At 40.2% G+C, this 19126-nt stretch overlaps 1 protein-coding gene across 3 annotated transcripts in view; it reads left to right on the top strand.

Annotated features, from left to right (window-relative positions):
• COL15A1 (collagen type XV alpha 1 chain) overlaps nt 1–19126 on the top strand; it is a 144293-nt gene that overhangs the window by 95338 nt on the left and 29829 nt on the right. For all 3 annotated transcript variants that reach the window (XM_068396726.1, XM_068396727.1, XM_068396729.1), the window contains 10 exons: nt 2570–2632; nt 3542–3577; nt 3671–3754; nt 7224–7289; nt 9231–9266; nt 10778–10840; nt 12905–12982; nt 13102–13137; nt 17965–18018; nt 18099–18158. In XM_068396726.1, the coding sequence (XP_068252827.1) occupies nt 2570–2632; nt 3542–3577; nt 3671–3754; nt 7224–7289; nt 9231–9266; nt 10778–10840; nt 12905–12982; nt 13102–13137; nt 17965–18018; nt 18099–18158 (576 nt within the window). The remainder of the gene's footprint in view (nt 1–2569; nt 2633–3541; nt 3578–3670; nt 3755–7223; nt 7290–9230; nt 9267–10777; nt 10841–12904; nt 12983–13101; nt 13138–17964; nt 18019–18098; nt 18159–19126) is intronic.

The raw sequence follows: 19126 nt of genomic DNA on the forward strand, positions 1-19126 counted from the left end.
TTTATTCCTGAGCCATATGATTGCTGATCACAGAGAAAAAAATAGAAATAACAGTGAGAATATCCTTTCATAACGAAATGGACACATTAAATCTTTTATGCTGGTGGTTCTGTAGAAAGGCATAAGAAGAGAGAAGATTTTGCATACTATGAACTGTTAATTTGAATTTCTTCTATCATATCATAAATGCAGCAAAGACGACCATTTGACTTTGGATGCTTTGAAATTCTGTTGGTCTTTAAGACACTCCTGTAGAGTATTAATTCTCAATTGTTTTATTGGGTCACATCCACCCATCCCAGTATCCTGTCTCCAACAATGTCAAAAGCATATGCAGTTTTAGTAGATGCTTAGATGCATTTTGGCTTAATAAAAGGGCAAGTATTACATCATAGTTCTCCTAAGTGACCTCCTATACTCCAACAATTTGTGACTTGGGGACTTTTTTCAGCTAGAAATGGTGTCTAAACTACAATTAGATCTCTTCAAGCGAATTTGATGTCTCCCCTGAAACCCATGCAACCTTCTACAATTTACAAGACCTTGGGGCAAGGTGCTCTGCCAACTTGACTACACATCCAATGAACCTCTTACAGCTCTTTTCAGTTGATGCCCACTATTTCTTCTATTAGAACTGTGAGTCCTTAACTACCCTCTACTTTTAGAAGCTTCTACAATATTCTTCATCCACCTCCTCATTTGTCTCTTTTCCAAGCTAAAGAGTCATAGCTTATCACAGAATCACAGAATCACAGAATGTTAGGGATTGGAAGGGACCTCGAAAGATCATCTAGTCCAATCCCCCTGCCGGGGCAGGATTGCCTAGACCATATCACACAGGAACGCGTCCAGGCGGGTTTTGAATGTCTCCAGAGAAGGAGACTCCACAACCTCTCTGGGCAGCCTGTTCCAGTGTTCAGTCACCCTTACAGTAAAGAAGTTTTTCCTCAAATTTAAGTGGAACCTCCTGTGTTCCAGCTTGCACCCATTGCACCTTGTCCTGTCAATGGATGTCACTGAGAAGAGCCTGGCTCCATCCTCATGACACTTGCCCTTTACATATTTAGAAACATTGATGAGGTCACCCCTCAGTCTCCTCTTCTCCAAGCTAAAGAGACCCAGCTCCCTCAGCCTCTCCTCATAAGGGAGATGTTCCACTCCCTTAATCATCTTCGTGGCTCTGCGCTGGACTCTCTCTAGCAGTTCCCTGTCCTTCTTGAACTGAGGGGCCCAGAACTGGACACAATACTCCAGATGCGGCCTCACCAGGGCAGAGTAGAGGGGGAGGAGAACCTCTCTCGACCTGCTGACCACACCCCTTCTAATACACCCCAGGATGCCATTCTTCATAGCTTATACCATCATCTCTCATATAGAAGCCATTCTTTACCTTCCATTATTCCCATTGGCCTTTTCTGAAGTTTTTCTAGTTCCACTAGATCCTTTTCAAGACGAAAAATGTGAAAACAACAGTGCACATAACTCAAGTTATGGGCATACAATAAGTATATATAGTGGCATAGTAATGTTCTGTGTTTTCCTCTCCCTTTTATAATAATTTCTTGTATTCAGTTTATCTTTTTGACTGCTACTGAACTTACCTTTTAAGGGAATTGTCTATGTCTACTAGATTTTCATGGTACTATCTACTGTAAAAGCCAAAAAGGATTTTCTTGAAGCAGAACAAAAAGTAAGAATTAAAACAGCCTTTTCGTAAAAGAAACCCAGAACACCCCCCCCACAAAAAAAAAAACAACAAAAAAACAAACTAAACCAAACTAGAAAAACAAAAACAACAACAACCAAAAAAAAACAACAACAGCAAAAAGACACCAACTGAACAAACAAGCAGATAAACAAAAAGCCCCACTACTAAACCAAGACAGGGTTAATCTGTCACATGGATGAGTCATTAGGCTGTACTGTGTCATTTCCTTTCAGACCACACCAAGAAAAAGAGATGCAAAAAATGTAGTTCCCTGTTTATCTGGTCCTTTAAGAATCCAGAGTCTTCTTTTATCCATTTTTCTCTGGGCAAACTGCATTATCATTACTGAGCGAGACTTCTGGTTTTCCCAGAGAACAGAGTAACTGGTGAGATTCTTAGCAGTAATACACAGTGCTGCATTAAACTAGAGCAGGGGCTATCAAACTTTTTGCCCCACATACCAACCCCCGTCTACATTCAATGCCTCTCCCTCCTCTTCCTCTAGCCTGAGAGTCACTTAACTGAAGGGTGGAAGTAACCCACGAAACGCAACTTGGGGGAAAGCAAAAGAATTCACCCTTTTGCTAAGTGAAGATAGGAGCAGTGGAGAAGAACGATTGAAGCTGCATTAAAAAAACATGCTCTGAAGACGGGGAAATGGCAGGAGGAGTGGAGACAGCAGATGACCAACGAGATGATGCTGACTCCGTGGAGCCACCCCCAAACCTGCCCCCTAGGCCATTCAGAACCATACCGTGTCCCTCCCACTCTTGGTGGTGTCCATAGGCTTTCATTCAAGCCTCGTGCTTGTATGAAACTGAATACAATTTAGAGAGAATAACAGTATATGTGTTGTTGCAGGGAATGCCGGGTACAGATGGAAAACCAGGCTTTCCTGGCATTGCTGGACGCCCCGGAGATGTGGTGAGTAGGGCTATCATAATCTGTGATCACCTAACACACACTGACTCCCAAACCTATATTTAAAGATCAGCAGGAGCCCTAACAGTACTTGCTAGCAGTGTGTGGAAAGCTGGGCCTGGGTTTGTCCTACTTAACCTGGAGCAGTTACCTTGGACACCAAACACAGGAGCAGAGTGGCCCTTGACCTTGCCTCCCTCATCAGTCAGAAGTGATACAGGCATCTCCAGAGGCTAGCTCCGATTCTTCAATGCTCCTTTTGCTTTTAATTACTCAGAAGTCAGCTCTGCTTTTAATTAGAGGGAAGCCAACAGGCTCCTAGGTGATTTTAATATATTTCTCATGCTTAAGAGCCACGAGGATTACAGAGCTCTTTAGCTGGGGAGTCCCATGGCTCGTCCCCTGTCAGCTTCCTCTCATTCATGCCAGACAAGCTGTCTGCGTTCCCACCTCAGTAGGTTGTGTCGAGGGGCTGATAAAGCTGAGAAATTACCTGCCTGAAAATGACTGTTAAGTTTACCTGTGTTCCCCTGCCCAGTCCACTGGGCAATGCCGGACACAACTGAGGTGGTTAATGCTGAAAAAGGAAGGAGCAGCCAGGCATGGCTTGATTTCAGTGCAGTGAAGGAAAGGCTTGTTGAATTAATCCCCAGCTAATGAAATGTTGTGTGCCCTTTTGCCTCTGGTCATCTGTGAACTCTGTCATATGTGCTGGGAAATACTTTTAAACATCAAATCCTCAGAGGGTCTGATTTGAAACTGGCTGACCCCATCTGTGGTTTGAGAGAGCTGGGGATCAATCATTCTGTACCTGTATTTTACTGTCGCGCTTTTTGTGAAAGTAGAGAAAGCACATTTTCATAATTTTTCCTTTTAAATCACTTATGCTCTTTTTTTTTTTATCACATGCAGGGTCCAAAAGGGGAGAAGGGTGACCCAGGACCTCAGGTGAGATTGTGTGGATTTCATTCTTTCTGAGAAAGCTATGTGAAATGTCGTACTTAGTAAATGGGTTTTCCACCTGTAATGATTTTGAAATAGGGTGAACCAGGACAAGATGGGAACAGTATTGTGGGACCACCTGGACCACCAGGACCACCAGGACCAATCATAGCAATACCTGAGGTAAGCACGTTTGTCAAGCATTAAAGTCTCTGTAAATCAATTTACAGAGAAGAGGGCACAAGCACTTAACAAACTGGCAATTCTGCTGTTGGTGTTCAGGTCGTAAGTCTACTCCTCAAACCAAAAAAATCTCAATATGTCTCTATATCAAATGGATTTGTTTTCAGAAGACGAAATAGGAAAGCGGGTGAATAGCTTACATACAAGAATTATGGGGTCATATTGAGAGCTTCTCACAAACTCTCCAGGTGATTCTGCAGGAGTTGTGAACATCAAATAAAAATCAACAGAGAAGTACAAAACTGGGCATGTTTAACAAAGCAAGGCACCTGAGACACAACAGTATGTAGGAGAGATACAATATGTTGTGTTTTCTGACATGTTTCCACTATACAAACCAGAGCACTGACTCTGTTATGGAAGAAACAGCCAAAGGTACCAAAGGGTAAAATGCTAGAAGCTCATAAAAACTGTCCAATATCCTTTAGCTGCATGTATATTTTCAGTCATTTTTGCTTTGTATACATCAGCCTTCGCAAAAACAATACTAGTTAGCAGTAATGAAGGCTACAGATCAGGATGAATCCCATTTCAAGCTGACACCTAAAATCCTTGTATTTGGCTTGATATGACATTAAGAACTGGAGAAGCTCTGAGTGGCTGCTGGAAATTCTTCACCTCTGAGAGCTGAAGGTGCCTAAAACAGACTTGTCCATAGGAATGCATATAATGGCAGTAAGAAGTGATTTGTGACTGCAAGAAGGGAAAGTGCCCAGCCGAGAAATCTGTGTTAGGAGGAGCTGGGCACCAACGTTATCATAAAGCTGAGTTACACATAACATTTGTTGTTGACTGAAACAACTAGGCTTTCACTTAGGCTTCTGCTACTGATGGCAAATATAGCATAAATTTGCATCCCATAGACCACATAACCAGTCCCAAGAGAGGCTGGGTTTTTTAATGAATTTACTGAGTATCCACCCAGAATCTTAGGATCCAAGATCCCAGATGAGCAGAATTATAGATTCACAGAAATGTTGGTTGGAAGGGGTATCTGAAGATCATCTAGTTCAAAGTCCTGCTCAAAGTGGGAGTGTCACCAGCTCTACACTTTATCATGTTTCTGTTGGAGTTTCTGGGACATTCCTCAATAGCTGTGACAGAAATGCTGATGTAAAATTCATGTTCTTTCTCACAGCCTTGCCACGGTGTCACTGTGGGGTCTTAACTCGCATCAGTGACTAAACAGCTCTGTTTGCAGTAATAATGAACCTTATTAATTAATCAGCTAAGTTGCTCATTAATACTCGAAAAAAATTGCTTCAAATCCTTTATATTGTTAATCAGATGATTTATCTGAGGACTTGGTATGCTGGATTTTGATACAGTTAATTAAACACATGTGTGTGTAAGTATATGTCACTATATATGACATAGCGTTCTACTCACCTCACAGATAATTTGTATAAGAACAGGACCTTTGCTTACTATACATTCGCTGAAATAGAAGATTAAATTATCCAAATTTAATGGGCTGCCCAGGGAGGTGGTGGAGTCACCATCTCTGGATGTGTTTAAGAAAAGACTGGACATGGCACTTAGTGCCATGGTCTAGTTGACATGGTGGTATCAGGGCAACGGTTGGACTCGATGATCCCAGAGGCCTCTTCCAACCTGGTTGATTCTGTGACTCTGTGAAATACATTTTGTTGACTCATTCTATCACCTTCTGTGGTTAGCTTCAGATATGGAAAGAACTACTGCAAGTAGACCTATCAATTGCAGTTGGAAATACAGAACTAAAATAAATACCAGTACTGGCTGCTGTAATGTGGATATTGGCTTGATGTGAGTAGAGCAGCAGAGATCAATTAAGTGATCTAACTGGACCACAGGGCATTAAGAGAGATCACTCCTCAGGTCAGGGTCTATTAATTCACTCATTTAACCGTTGTGTAGCCAAAGACAATGCTTCTTGGGCTATGGAAGTCCAATGGACTAATCTAAGTTGGAAGGAAATTTTCTTATGGAGGGCTGTGTGGCTACAACTGAACAGATTTTATGCTGCTTGATCAAAATAAAACAAATTAAAGAGCTGGTGCAGTTTCAGTATTGTTGAAATATTAAGTTCTGATGTGGACAGCTGTGGCACAGGGCCAAACCTCAGCAGCATCTGGCCAATAGCACATTGATCGAACTGCACTGAAAAGTGGACCTTGGTTTCCTCCTTATTTAACCTGGTTCGTATGTGAACTGAGGGGATTTGATTCTTTCGAGAGCCACTTCTAACACTGTGAAAAGACATGGTAAGGTAAAACTGAGGTCTGCAGTGGAACCTAGACATTTCCAGGCTTCTACAGCACCTACCAACACTGTGGGTCTCAGAGTTTTCCAGTCCTTCCTATCTGACCTATGAGGAACGGCTGAGGGAGCTGGGGTTGTTTAGCCTGGAGAAGAGGAGGCTCAGAGGTGACCTTAGTGCAGTCTACAACTACCTGAAGGGAGGTTGTAGTGGAGTGGGAGTCGGCCTCTTCTCCCAGGCAACTAGCCATAGGACAAGAGGACACAGCCTCAAGCTTCGCCAGGGGAGGTTCAGGTTGGACATTAGGAAGAATTTCTTCTCAGAAAGGGTCATTAGACATTGGAATGGGCTGCCCAGGGAGGTGGTGGAGTCACCATCTCTGGAAGTGTTTAAGAAAAGACTCGACATGGCACTTATTGCCATGGTCTAGTTGACAGTGTGGTGTCAGGGCAATGGTTGGACTCGATGATCCCAGAGGTCTCTTCCAACCTGATTGATTCTGTGATTCTGTGACTGTATGATATTGGCAACACCTATTTAAACCAGGAAGGTAGCTATCTGAAACCAAAATGAAACCAAATGAAAGCTTAATCATAACATCAGGACAAGAATCTGATTGGGAGCAGCCAACATGGATTTACTAAAGGCAATTCATTCCTGACCAAAATGATTGCTTGCCTGTGGACAAGGGATGGGCACTGGATGTTGTACACGCTGACTTTAGCAAGGTTTCTGATGCAGTCTCCTGTAGTACTACTGTCACCAAACTGGTGACCTATGAAGTGGATAAAAGGATGATAAAATAGGGGAAAATTGGCTTAACTAATGGACCTTCATTTTGATCTTTATCTTACTGAGGAGAAATGACTTTAGGCTGCAACATTTGGTGTCATAGTTTTCAGATTAAAAATGAGAGTCAGTTAATTAAAGTTTTGAAAGCATTCTGAGATCTTTACATAAAAAGTGTAAAACAAATGCTAGGTTTTGTTATTCCAGATGTATAACAAAAATTAAAAGCTGAGAGCCTTTTCTGTGGTCTTACTTGTGTTTTTCTCAGCGTAGTTATAAAGGGATGCTTTAATTGTCTATACATTTCTAAAAATGTATGTGTGCCCTAGATAATCAATTTAGTATTTGAAATAACCTGTTCCTTAACCACTTTTTTAGCTACTACTCAATAATACAGATGGAATTTTTAACTTTACTGGAATTAAAGGACTGCTTGGGCCTCCAGTGAGTATATGCTGCTTTATTAAATCTTCAGATTTGGTGTATCTTCAGTGTCTCCTTTTAAGTATCAGCTACAGCTGAGCTTCCTATGCTTTAGAATTGTGTTCCTGCTAACTTCAACACTAAGCTCTGTGGAATTACTTCAGGCCAGAACTGAATTCTGTGTGAATGAATTGGTTTTACACATTTGTATGAAATAAAGGAATTGGCTTATCTCTGAATCTGAACTATACGCTCAGAATGACAGAAAAGTGGAACTGATGCAAAAATAGGGACCAAGATTTACATAGCATTTTTTCAATTTTTTTTTCTACTCCTGTTTTTCAAGTCATAAAATGTTGGGATAAAATATTTTGCTCAGTTCTGCTTGAGACTGTAACTAGGAATACTAGGCTCCTGTGTATGAGTTCAGTCTCACGGCAATTATAGCTGTGGATGAAAGGCTGGAACTTTCGTAAGAGAACAACAGATGTGAAATTTCTAGTTCTGCTTTGCAGCTAGGAGTATAGCTGCAAAATAGTTCAGTCAAATATTTGAAATTCTGAATGCTTCTTGGTAATGATTTCAAATTCCTAGGACTGGATCCAAGGAGAACTCCACTTTTTCCAGGCTATGGAGTCTATTCAAACATGCCTGAAATTCTGCAATATATTGCACTTTGCAAAATTTTAATCCCCCCCAAACGAAGCATCTTATTTCACAGCTAGTTTCGTTTGTGGACTGTTGTTTGTGTATTTTATTTTATCTGTTTTCTTGTTTGTGAGCACAGTTCTCTCCCTCACGTTCAATCTCTGATGAAATGAGGAAGACCAGAATTTGTATACCTGATAGCAGAATTTCACTCTACGCAGCCATAGTTTGAAAAAAAAACCATGTATCTTATTAATACAGCTGTCCACAAACAAATATTTGCTACATCTGTCGGTGAACTGGGAAGAAGGGCATTAGCTCCAATAATAGCTTTTAGCCTTTGTCTGTTAGCCTAGCATGCTGCTTTTCCACTTATTGTGGAAAATAAGATGACACATAAGAAGTCACATAATAAGATGACAACATATTATTGTGGCTGCATACAGCTGTGCTTATGGTAAACCAGCTTTCATGGAAGAGTATTTTGGTGTGTTTCGTAAAGACCTGATTCTCCTAATCCCTGGACATAATAGGATGCCAGGATAGAATGGACCCTCTTGTGTGAGCTCTGTTACTGTGGGTAGTTGCCATTCAAGCCTTAGATGACAGGTTCTCAAATCAACATAGACGGGTGGGCTCATGAGCCCAGCAGAAATGCACTGGTTTGTAATAGTTGTTACAGTCCCAACAGAAAGAAGCAGGTCCTGTAGCTCAAAGCTCAATTGCAATTGTAAAGGTCTTTGAACCTCAGCCTCTGAGCTCACCCTGGTCAGGAAAGAGGTGCAGTCTCATAGTGGCTTGGGTAATATACATCCAGGTGATCTGAACTAGAACTAAAGAGTCTCTCTGCAGATGTCACAGTGGGGCAATCTTAAACCTGCCCAGCACAAATCCAAATCCATGTTTCTATTCAGAGCCTGTTCCACTCTTCCCTTTCTGTGCACAGACAACCAGGAGCAAAATGGCAAAGGTGGGAGGGCTATTGTGATCTCTGTGTGGGACTCTGGAAAAGATTCAAAGGAGGCTGAATTATGGTTGCATGTCTTTCATATGTGGAAAAATGTTGCCTTTCTTCAGCCTTTCCTGGATCTCTGTCCCTTCAGTTTTGGAAAGCAAACACTAACGTCTCAGGAAAAGTTAGAAGCATAGGGCATTGTGGAGTGTTCACAACTTTACCACTGGCTGAACGAAGTTCTTGATCTAGTTTCAGATCGGTTAATATTCACAAATTGTGCAACACATGGAAAATGCATGCTCTGTTTTGCAAGTCTGTAGTATGTGTTTGTAAGGGGGTGGGTTTTTTGCATTTTGCAGGGGCCAGATGGCAAGCCAGGTCTACCAGGATTTCCTGTAAGTATTATGTTCCTTGGATTTAAGTAAGTATTTTTCTACATAGTTTAACAGTTAAAACAGAATTTACACAAAGTCTAATAAATTTTCATATGGGAGACTGTAGGTCTTTATGGAATCAACAGCTATGGTAGAAATTAACTCTGCTGGAAGTGAAGTATACTGTGATATGCACATCTCGTATTTCTTCTTACCTCAGAATCAGTTCTGTAGTTTAAATCTAAATGTAACTGACTCTGATGAAAAATCACTACCTAAGGAAAAGACCTATACCATCTAGGAGAAATAAATGGAACAAATGGACTTCTAAAAGTTATCCTCATATGTATATGTAATCATATTATTCTTTAGGATTTTTGTGTCATCACTACAGAGTACAGTAAAGCCCTACAAGGTGTACTCTTTTTTTTTAATCCATTAGGAAACATTTATTATTTTTTATAACAACATACCAGTGCGACCATGGAAGCATTGCACAGCCATAGTATCAAAAGGTGCCTTATACCATGCTGCCTACCTATTCTGCTCAGACTGCCACACCATATAAATATTATCTGGCTTGTGACTTCATATAGTATCATTTATACTATGACGTTTATATTCTATATAATGTGATAGAATTGTTTTCCCTTGTTGTGGTTGTTTTACAGTTCAGATGCATGCAAATGGTCTCAGGATCCTTTGTCTGTTGCCTGAGAATAACTAAGGAGAAAACTGGGAAAGCTGACAAATGATGTTGACAAAATGCTGGCAAATTGCCCAAAATTCTACAGAAGGTTGTTTACTAAGTCCTGGGTATTGTGGACTGCATAGGAAGCCAAAGAAAGGGGGGAAAAAAATCCTTAAAAATACTTTTCATTTGAAAAAGAGCTGATAACATTTAGAAAGGGATATTACCTCAGGTCTTTATGTCTTCACTAATGTAAAAATCATGTAGACTTGAATTTAGTTCTTGGTGGGCAAAAAAAATGCTTCTGAATTCTGTTATAATGGAAGATTGTAAAACAAAATCTGATCTGAGCAAAATGCTTTCACCATAGAACAGATACAGAAATTACCTCATTTTCAAATATATAAACTCTATTTCAGATAAAAATATTTTATCAAAATACTGTTAAAAATATAGCTTAGGAAATTCTGTTGAAAATCAGTCTGACTGAATGATAGTGGAGGGAGAGAGAACAGAGTAAGGAGGAAATAGAGAATTTTAGGCTGAATTTCCACTCTTACTAATGTTTGCATATTTCTCTTTGTGAATGTGTGCATCATCTACACTGTGATAAACATCAGGGGTTTTTTGTTGTGTTCTTTTGAACACATTCTCCCTATATGATTTTTTTAAGGAATACTTTCATTCAGACAGCAATTTAGTCTTGCAAGAGTTCTTAGATTGCAACCAGAGTGACTCAAGTTCAAGTTTTCCAGTTATTTAAAACTGCATTTAGTAAAATGCCCCAGCTCCATACTCTCAGCAGATCTTACCACGGATTTATGTACTTGTTTTTGCTTAGGGCCCTCGGGGACCAAAGGGTGATACTGGTTTGCCTGGATCACAAGGCCCGAAAGGACAACAGGTAAGAGAAAATTCATAGGGAAAAGTACATGCTGCAAAATGTGTTAGATGAGAAATACTTAGTGACATTAAAAATTTAAATATTCTGATTTTACTAGGGATTGGGATGTTAATAAGTTTACTTGAAAAATTTACTAAGTGGAAATTGAAAGAGTGCTGAACAAATACCTTGGTATCACACTACTGAGCGCTGATGTTCCTGCCCCGGTGTTGAAATTCTGCAGTGCGGAATACACTTAAGTTTGCATAAACATTACACATGAGGTGACCCCTTTTTGCAAGTTGATTGTCTGTGCTGACAGCCTGGGATCCTAACCGAAAGGCCAGATGAAAAAAGGTTAATCTTTTCCTCCTCCTTTGGCACAGAGGGCTTTGCCTACAGAATGAAGGCGGCAGTTTTCCATTCCCAAAGACAGTATAAGACTTGAGGAGCTCTCTCCTTAGGATTCTTTCTCTTATTTCTGCACAATAAGGTTTATTTTGTAGCATTGCTGAGAGATGGCTAAGGACTGACTCTGCTATTTTGTAAATATTGCAGCTGTTGTTCTGTTTTTCTTCTCCTTCTCATCCACCTGCAGGAAGCAGGGGAGAGGAACATCTAAGTTATTACAATCTTGGGGATAACAAAAAGAAAAACAAAACCACTTGCTGCTTATTCTTTTTAAGTAGCTGACCTAATTTTCTCACAAGTAATAGAAAAGCTTGGAAATGGTTAATTATGGTTCGAAATGGGATTGTAGATGAACAGCATCTTCATTGCTCAGAAGGAAACATCTCAGGCCACAAACACCAGTCCCCTTTTGTCATAAGGATTCTCATTCTTTCATGGAGTACATAAAATGATCAAGCTCAACCTTAAAACCAGTTGGATGGTTTTTGGTTTGGGTTGTGGGTTTCTTTCACTTGGGTTTTTGGTTTTTTTTTGGCTTCTGCTGTCCACACTGGAAGGAAGTAAAAACTTTGAAACCATTATATTTAGTACCCACCAACAACAGTGATGTTTCTGAGGCTGTTCCTGAGGCGTGAACACCAGGTTATGCTCAAGAGTGATGAAGTTGGGAACCGTGATGAAGTTGGGAACCACAATGAAGCTGCACAGACACCTAGGAGCATTTTGCTTTAAGGATCATGAGATGCTTCTGTTGCAACCTCAGGTCTATAAAATCTCACAGAAGATAAAGCCAGTGAAGCCAAGCCTTAGGGAGACTCCAAAGTATCTTCAGGGAGACTCCAAATACTCCAAAGTTTTAAGAACTTGAAAGAGGAACAGAGTTATAGCACTTCCTGCACAGTGGAAGTGCTATAAAATGGACTATTATTTTAATCAGCAATTCCATTGTTAGTTTCAAGCCAGATTACTTCTACTAGAGATCCTGGGAAAGCTATTGTACCAAGCTGCCTGTCCTAGGAGGAGGAAAGTTACAGCTGAAAGATTCAGAGTGGGAACCATGTGCTGACACTGGGGAATTATAATTCATGGTTGTGGTGCCGTTATTCAATGCAATTACCCCTTGAGGAAGTGGAATTCAGGGGGTCATAATTTGAATGTTAGGAACTGGCTTTCATTAAAGGTAATGAGGCTGCATCACGCCAGGCATATAGAGAGAACGATTCATGCATTCCTTATAGTAAAATCAAGACACTTAGTGTTCTATCAAGATTTTACATTTCCAGGAGGATTTTCTGGCCAGTATCTAAGCTGAAGGTATGCAAGAAGACACTAATAGCCTGTTTGCCTTTGGCAGAGATCTCTGGTGAACACAGCATGTTTCACATAGTTACTCTATTGAGAGCAATTAAAAACCATTTTTTAAAAATAAGTACTTATTCATCTCAGGGAGATTTACAGAGGCAGGATGTTTTTCGTGTGCTTTATTATGTTTCAAGAAAGATCAGCCCTTTTCTCCCCCAAAATCAAGCTTGACCTTACTCACATTGATATCACTTTATGTTTGATAACAGCATGACTAACCTGTCGTGCTTCAAACAGCAGCAATGCTGCTTTGACTTCCAATTCATTGAGAACTGCTTTGTAAACACTATAAAATGACTCTGATAATTGCAGGGTGAAAAGGGAGAACCGGGAGCTATCGTTGCTGCTGATGGATCTTTAACTGAATTATTAGGAAGAAAAGGGGAGAAGGTGAGCTAATACTGTGCTGTGTTCCTCCGGAATGTTTGGTGGCCTTGTTACCAGCCATTTCTGCTAGATACTGCAGGAGTTCTCCTTGTCATTGCTCTATGTGTGTCTGTCTTCAACAGGGTGAAGCTGGAGTGGTGGGACCAGTGGGACCAATGGTAAGACATTTCCAAAGATGAGTGGATTCTTTTTTTTTATTTTGCTTTGGTTTTACAGATAATAGTAAATGTAAAGGTAGTTTGTTTTAGCTTTTCATTCCTTCTGAGTAGGGATGATAAGGAGTATTCATGCTTCAGGATGATCAATGTCCTTCAGAGAAGAACATTGTTGTCACATATGTGGTGCTGTAAACTACTGACTTGATTTCAGAATTTAAATTCTAGTAGCACAAATGTATCCATTATCTAAACAGACAGTGAAATATCATCAGAGCTAGAAACTTAGATAACTTGTGACTCTGAGTGAATGGGGTTTGTTTAGCCCTGATGATAAAAGGCTGAGAGAAGCTCTAATTGCTCCCTGCTGCTGCCTGAAAGGGAATTATAGAACAGACAAAATCAGGTCTTTCTCAGAGTTACACAGGAAAAAGACAAGTGCCAATGATCACAAGTTCCAGCAAGGGAAACTCCAATTAGATATAAAGAAAAAAAATCACAGTAAAAGTGGTTAAATCAAAATAGGTGCTCAGACAGATGGTGGATTGTGGAAGAAGGTGTTGAGTGGCATGACCTAACTTGGAAGTTTGTCTTGCCTTGAGCAAGAGGTTGGACTAGATGATCTCTAAATGTCCCTTCCAATCTAAATTATTCTCTATTTCCATGATTTACATTTTTAAAACTGCCTACATCAGGCTCAATTTCTGTCGGTGCCAATAATTTGCAACTGCATTGGATTCTGAGGAAGACGCAAATCAGGCAGCAAATCAGACCATCTACTGAAATCAGGTTTTAGAGGTCTTCTTTCAGGTACTTGGCCTGATATTTTTGACTGGACAGAGAATGATGTATCAAAACACAAGAAATTTATTTATAAAATAAATAATTTCTGAGCAGTCGCCCAGACTCAGCAGTGTTAGAGCAGTAATTAATTTTTTCTAGTCCAGTATTCCAAAGATCAAGGATACTGAGTGTTTCTTTGCTTCTGCTTTTGATGTAGCCCGGTCTCTGTTGTGCCTAGGTGAATGTTAGTAGGTGTTGTCGTTTCTGCGCACCAAGGTGTATTAGACATTGGAATGGGCTGCCCAGGGAGGTGGTGGAGTCACCATCTCTGGATGTGTTTAAGAAAAGACTGGACATGGCACTTAGTGCCATGGTCTAGTTGACAGGGTGGTGTCAGGGCAACGGTTGGACTCTATGATCCCAGAGGTCTCTTCCAACCTGGTTGATTCTGTGATAGGAGATTTTGCCATCATTTTCTGTTGTCTTTAAAAGGGGCTAACTATATTACTAGTGCTGAGTAACTGCTTTCTTAATTACTGTATATCAGAATACCTGGAGGGGGCTATCCTAACTTACCAGAATGGGAGTTCTTTGTATGACTGCAAGATGATTTTGTCCTTTCACCTCAGCATAGATTCATAGAATAATTTAGAATGGAAGTGAACTTCAGAGATCATCTAGCCCACACCGTTGCTCAAAGCAGGTCTATTTAGCTCAGAGACTTGCCCTGTCGAGTCTTCAACATCTCTTAGGATAGAGATTCCACAGCCTCTCTGGGCAGCAGATTTCAGTATTTGACAACCTCTGGGGTAAAAAAAGTTTTTCCTTATATTTATTTGGAATTTCTCATGTTCTAGCTTGTGTTCTTTGCCTCTCATCCTATTGCTGTGCACCCTTCAGGGCATGTCCTTTTCTATCAGTCCTAAACTCTGTATTTACATCTCCTTTTGCACTGTCACGAGATGCTTCATACATTTCAGCATGCAGACAAGGCCATTCAGGGGAAGTTCTTTCTAGCACTGGTGTGAATGATTACGCTGAAGAAGAATTTGGCACACAGAACCTGTCTCAAGACTTTGCTCAGCCAGTTCCTCCTCTTAGTGCAGAACTCTAGTTTGATCGTCACTGCTAATGGGATGATTTATTTTGGTGTTGTCCATAGAAAAAATCCCTTTGTAGTCCGTGGGAGTCCTGTGCAGCAAAGCTATACAGACTTCAGAGTGCTGGGCCAGAGCCTCTGTGGCGTAACTTATCAAAGTTTTCATTACAATGGGTCTGTTCCACTTTGCACAAAGTAAGACTCTGGCCCAAGAACGGCTTTAAGGTAACTGGGGACTCTGTGCTGTTAGGGCACAATGAACTCATACACAAGTTTCCAGAATTTAAAAAAAAAATCCCTACACATTGTTCCCCTCCTTTTTGAGACTTCAGCTGGACAGAAGAGAGGGTCACAGGAACTGGGAGCACAAGGAGCTACAGATAAGTAGTGGTTTGGCAGATGAGAGCTAGGGATAGTCAGGAGGTTAGTGCTGTTAACAGCAAAAGCAGAAGAGACAGACTGAATCCAACCTCCTGCCACAGGGGAAATGAGAATCTTTTACCTGCTTGATTATGCTGCTCACTGTCAGTGAAGCACATTACTGTATAGGAGCCCTTAGTAAGCCCTTCGTAAGACCCACAGTGTCAGTCTGCCCAAATCAACTCTCTGCTGTTGTAAATGGAATTCCCTTTTCTGGTAAGCAGTCTCCTGTGGCTTCCTCACTTCCTTCTTTCACTTCTAGCTGTGACTGCTCCCTTCTGTCTCAGGGAGTCACTAACATCTGCCAGGGGTGGGCTGGCACTTTGACAGAGGTGACTCCAGCACAGTCAACTCTCACATTGTTGATGTTTATTTAAAGTCCCAGTTAAAGCATGAGATCCAGACACTTCTCTTTGTTTAAACTAATAAAAAAGTATGTTTCTAATAATCTTCATTGCTCAGTAAAGCTCAGATTTGCGTATTCTTTAAAGGCTTGAATACTTGAAAGTGAAATAGAAAAATACCTCACAACATTTTGGGATTTCTTTTTTTTCAAACCCCATTATTTGATATGGTAGCATGGAAGGGTGGGTTGAATCATTTTGAAAGCTTGGGGGCACAATGTTGAGGTTCATATCTGCCAGAGTCTACCAGCAATCTACTGCCTACTTTAGACGCAGGCATTAGCTTCAATCATATGGGCAGAAATTACCTTCAAACGGGAAATGAAATTGAAGTTTAAAAAAGATCCTACCACCTTCGAACATTTTCAGCTGTCATTAGTGAGCTTTAAATTCTGATTACAATGGTGACGTTATGAATCAATATGTTCACATGTTAACCATTTCTGAATTTAATCTCTAATCCAGTCTTCAGTTTTGTCACGATACAAATCACAACAATTAATCCATGATTTTCAGCTTGATGCTAAGATAAATCATATCATCATCAGATAAATTTTCCATGAATGTACATCACTTTTCAATGAAATGATATTACATAAAGGCAAGGACAAACACTTGCCAGAAAAAAAAAAAAATTTGTTAATTGAAAATTCTATCAATATGGCAATAGTTTAATTCATAAAATGGATTGGTAAAAGACTGGTATTTGAATCCAGCTGGTATTCTCATGTCAATATTCTGCTGATCAGATGAGATGCAAAACTCTGAGTATGCAAATCATCCAAGTATAAATATCAAGCTATTTCTTGCAACCTTTCTAGCTCTTCACTTGCCTGTGCTCCCTCTCTGCCTTGAATTGAGAGATAACGTGGCAACAGAATTGGAAAGTAAATAAGGAGACTCAGTTCTGCCACAGGCTTGCTTCCTTCTTAGTCTCTGCTTTTCTTATTAATCAAGAGCAAGTGAGGGGCAAGATGGGGATTTCATCTTGCTTTTTGATTGTTTGCTAGTTATCCTTTGAAGTAGAAGTCACAAAGCAAACAAATGTTTGTTACTGTTAAAGTGATGTCCTGAAATTGTGGTAAGCAGTGCAATAGCCAATGTCTTTCTTCCATCAGCATATGTCTGTGTTAACCACAACATTGCAGGCAGCAATAGAAAGTCTGTTACAATAATCACACCGAAAGTACTGTGATTTCTCAGGATTAAACACATCAATTGTCACCTATAAGGGGTATCTGCATGAGATCCATAGACAGAGATTATTTAACCAATAATGCAAGAGGGGGTATCTCTCAGCATTTCACCAGACTGAAAAAAAGGAAATGAAACCAGAAAGACTGATACGTATGTAAAGAGATTGTCTAGACCCTTGTGGTTTTGTTGAGTTTCAGGAAGCTGACAGCACGTGAAAGTTTGTGGTATCCTCAGGTTTACTGCTTTTTGTTAATCACTTGCTGGCTGCCTAGAAGTTGCACGCTTCCAAATGCCCATAGATCATCCATAGTCCTGGACCACTCTTCCCAGGTAGCCTGCTTGCCCCTTCTTTTTACAGTCACTTGTATCAGTTTGTGAGGCCTGATGTGTCAGTCACTCTTGTATAAAGAAGGATCTGTTCTGTTTCAACTATTAGCCCCATAAATCCACACACCCAGGCTGGCAAGAGGCATGTAGAAGCCTGACACTATATGAATTCTCAGGCTGATCCATGGACATTTCCTCATAGGGCCTGATTCAAAAATAATCAGAAAAACAGAACAAACAAGAAGGAGATGCACAAAACATAGACCACTAACTGCCTTTTTTCTACTGGTTGATACATTTAATTTTCCTTTGACACATGGTGACTCAGTTTTGAATTGCACACCCCACAAATGGCTGAGAATTCAGATTTCATTTCAGATAACCAGTCTTTTCCAAGCCAGAGCTGACTGCTGTATGCAGGCCTCATTTCTGACATCACTCAGCAGAGCAAGTAGAGAGGACATTCTGTGCATTCTCTGCAGACAATCACAGACTGATTTTTAAAGCAAATGTAAAACTATGCCTCTTATTCTAAATAGTCAAATATATGTCAGATATGTTCCATATATTCTTCATAATCACATGTTCTTTTTTGTCCAGGGACCAATAGGACCTACTGGACCTAAAGGAGAACTTGGTTTCCCAGGACGTCCCGTATGTATTCTGTTTTTAAGTGGAATAAAGATAGAGGAGCTTGCTTCTGACACATACTACATTATTTCTACTTATTTCAGGGCCGCCCAGGACTGAATGGACTGAGAGGTGTGAAAGGTGATCGAGGCGAAGCGTTTAATGTAAGTTCTTATGTATTGCAATTAGTTGAAAAAAAAATCCTGTTAAAATCTTAAGTCAAGTCTGATTTATGTGAATTCCTTTAAAATTACGACAGGACTGAAAACTTGTAATGATCTAGAAGTAATTATATGTTTCTGCTACTTTTCCTATGTGGTAACAATCATTGAAAAGGCAACTTCTGGGTTCATCTGAACAGTTCTTACAGATATATACAGTTGTATCAGCTCCCAGATGTAACAGCTATGTGTGTGATTCACTGTTAGCATATCTGGTTCAAATAGCAAATGATCTGGGGTTGCCAATTCTTTCTATATATCAAAGACTTCCTGATCCAGGCCATCAATATGACCCCTCATGGCATGAAGATACTCCCATAGGCTCTCAGCTATCTAGTACAGGTACAAACAGCACTTGAGCATATCATAGTGAAGTGACATCTACTCTACTAACAAGGAAACACTTGCTAATACCTACTACCTGCTTTAGCTGTCTTGTACATGTATCCAGAATAATGACCATTGCATAGATGATAGCATATCCTTGCCCAACTACAACCTGTAATTATGGAATGACAAGTGATGAACCAAGGTCCTGGTGCTGCAAGTCTGTTCTTATGCAAAGACTTCATACAAGTGGTCTCATGGCAAACAGGAAGACTGGACTACACAACAATAAACACTGCTGAGCATAAGCAATAGGTTTCACAATAGAAGAGTAATTTGTGTGGTTGTTCTGATATCATGGGGCAATCTGTGCTAGAAAAATTGGTACCCATACCATGATAACAGCTAATAATATTTCATCTGCATCAGAGATATGCTGAAAAAAAAGACAAGGGTACTTTACTGTGTTAGCATAGAAATCATAAGGTAGGGATCAGCTAGGCATCAGAAGAGGTGATGTAGTCTGTATCACTGTATTTCAGTAGAGCGCTTTTTGTAAATGAATTCTGTTGTATAAGTCCTCT

Source organism: Nyctibius grandis, chromosome 3 (assembly GCF_013368605.1).
Source record: "Nyctibius grandis isolate bNycGra1 chromosome 3, bNycGra1.pri, whole genome shotgun sequence".
NCBI lineage: Eukaryota > Metazoa > Chordata > Aves > Nyctibiiformes > Nyctibiidae > Nyctibius > Nyctibius grandis.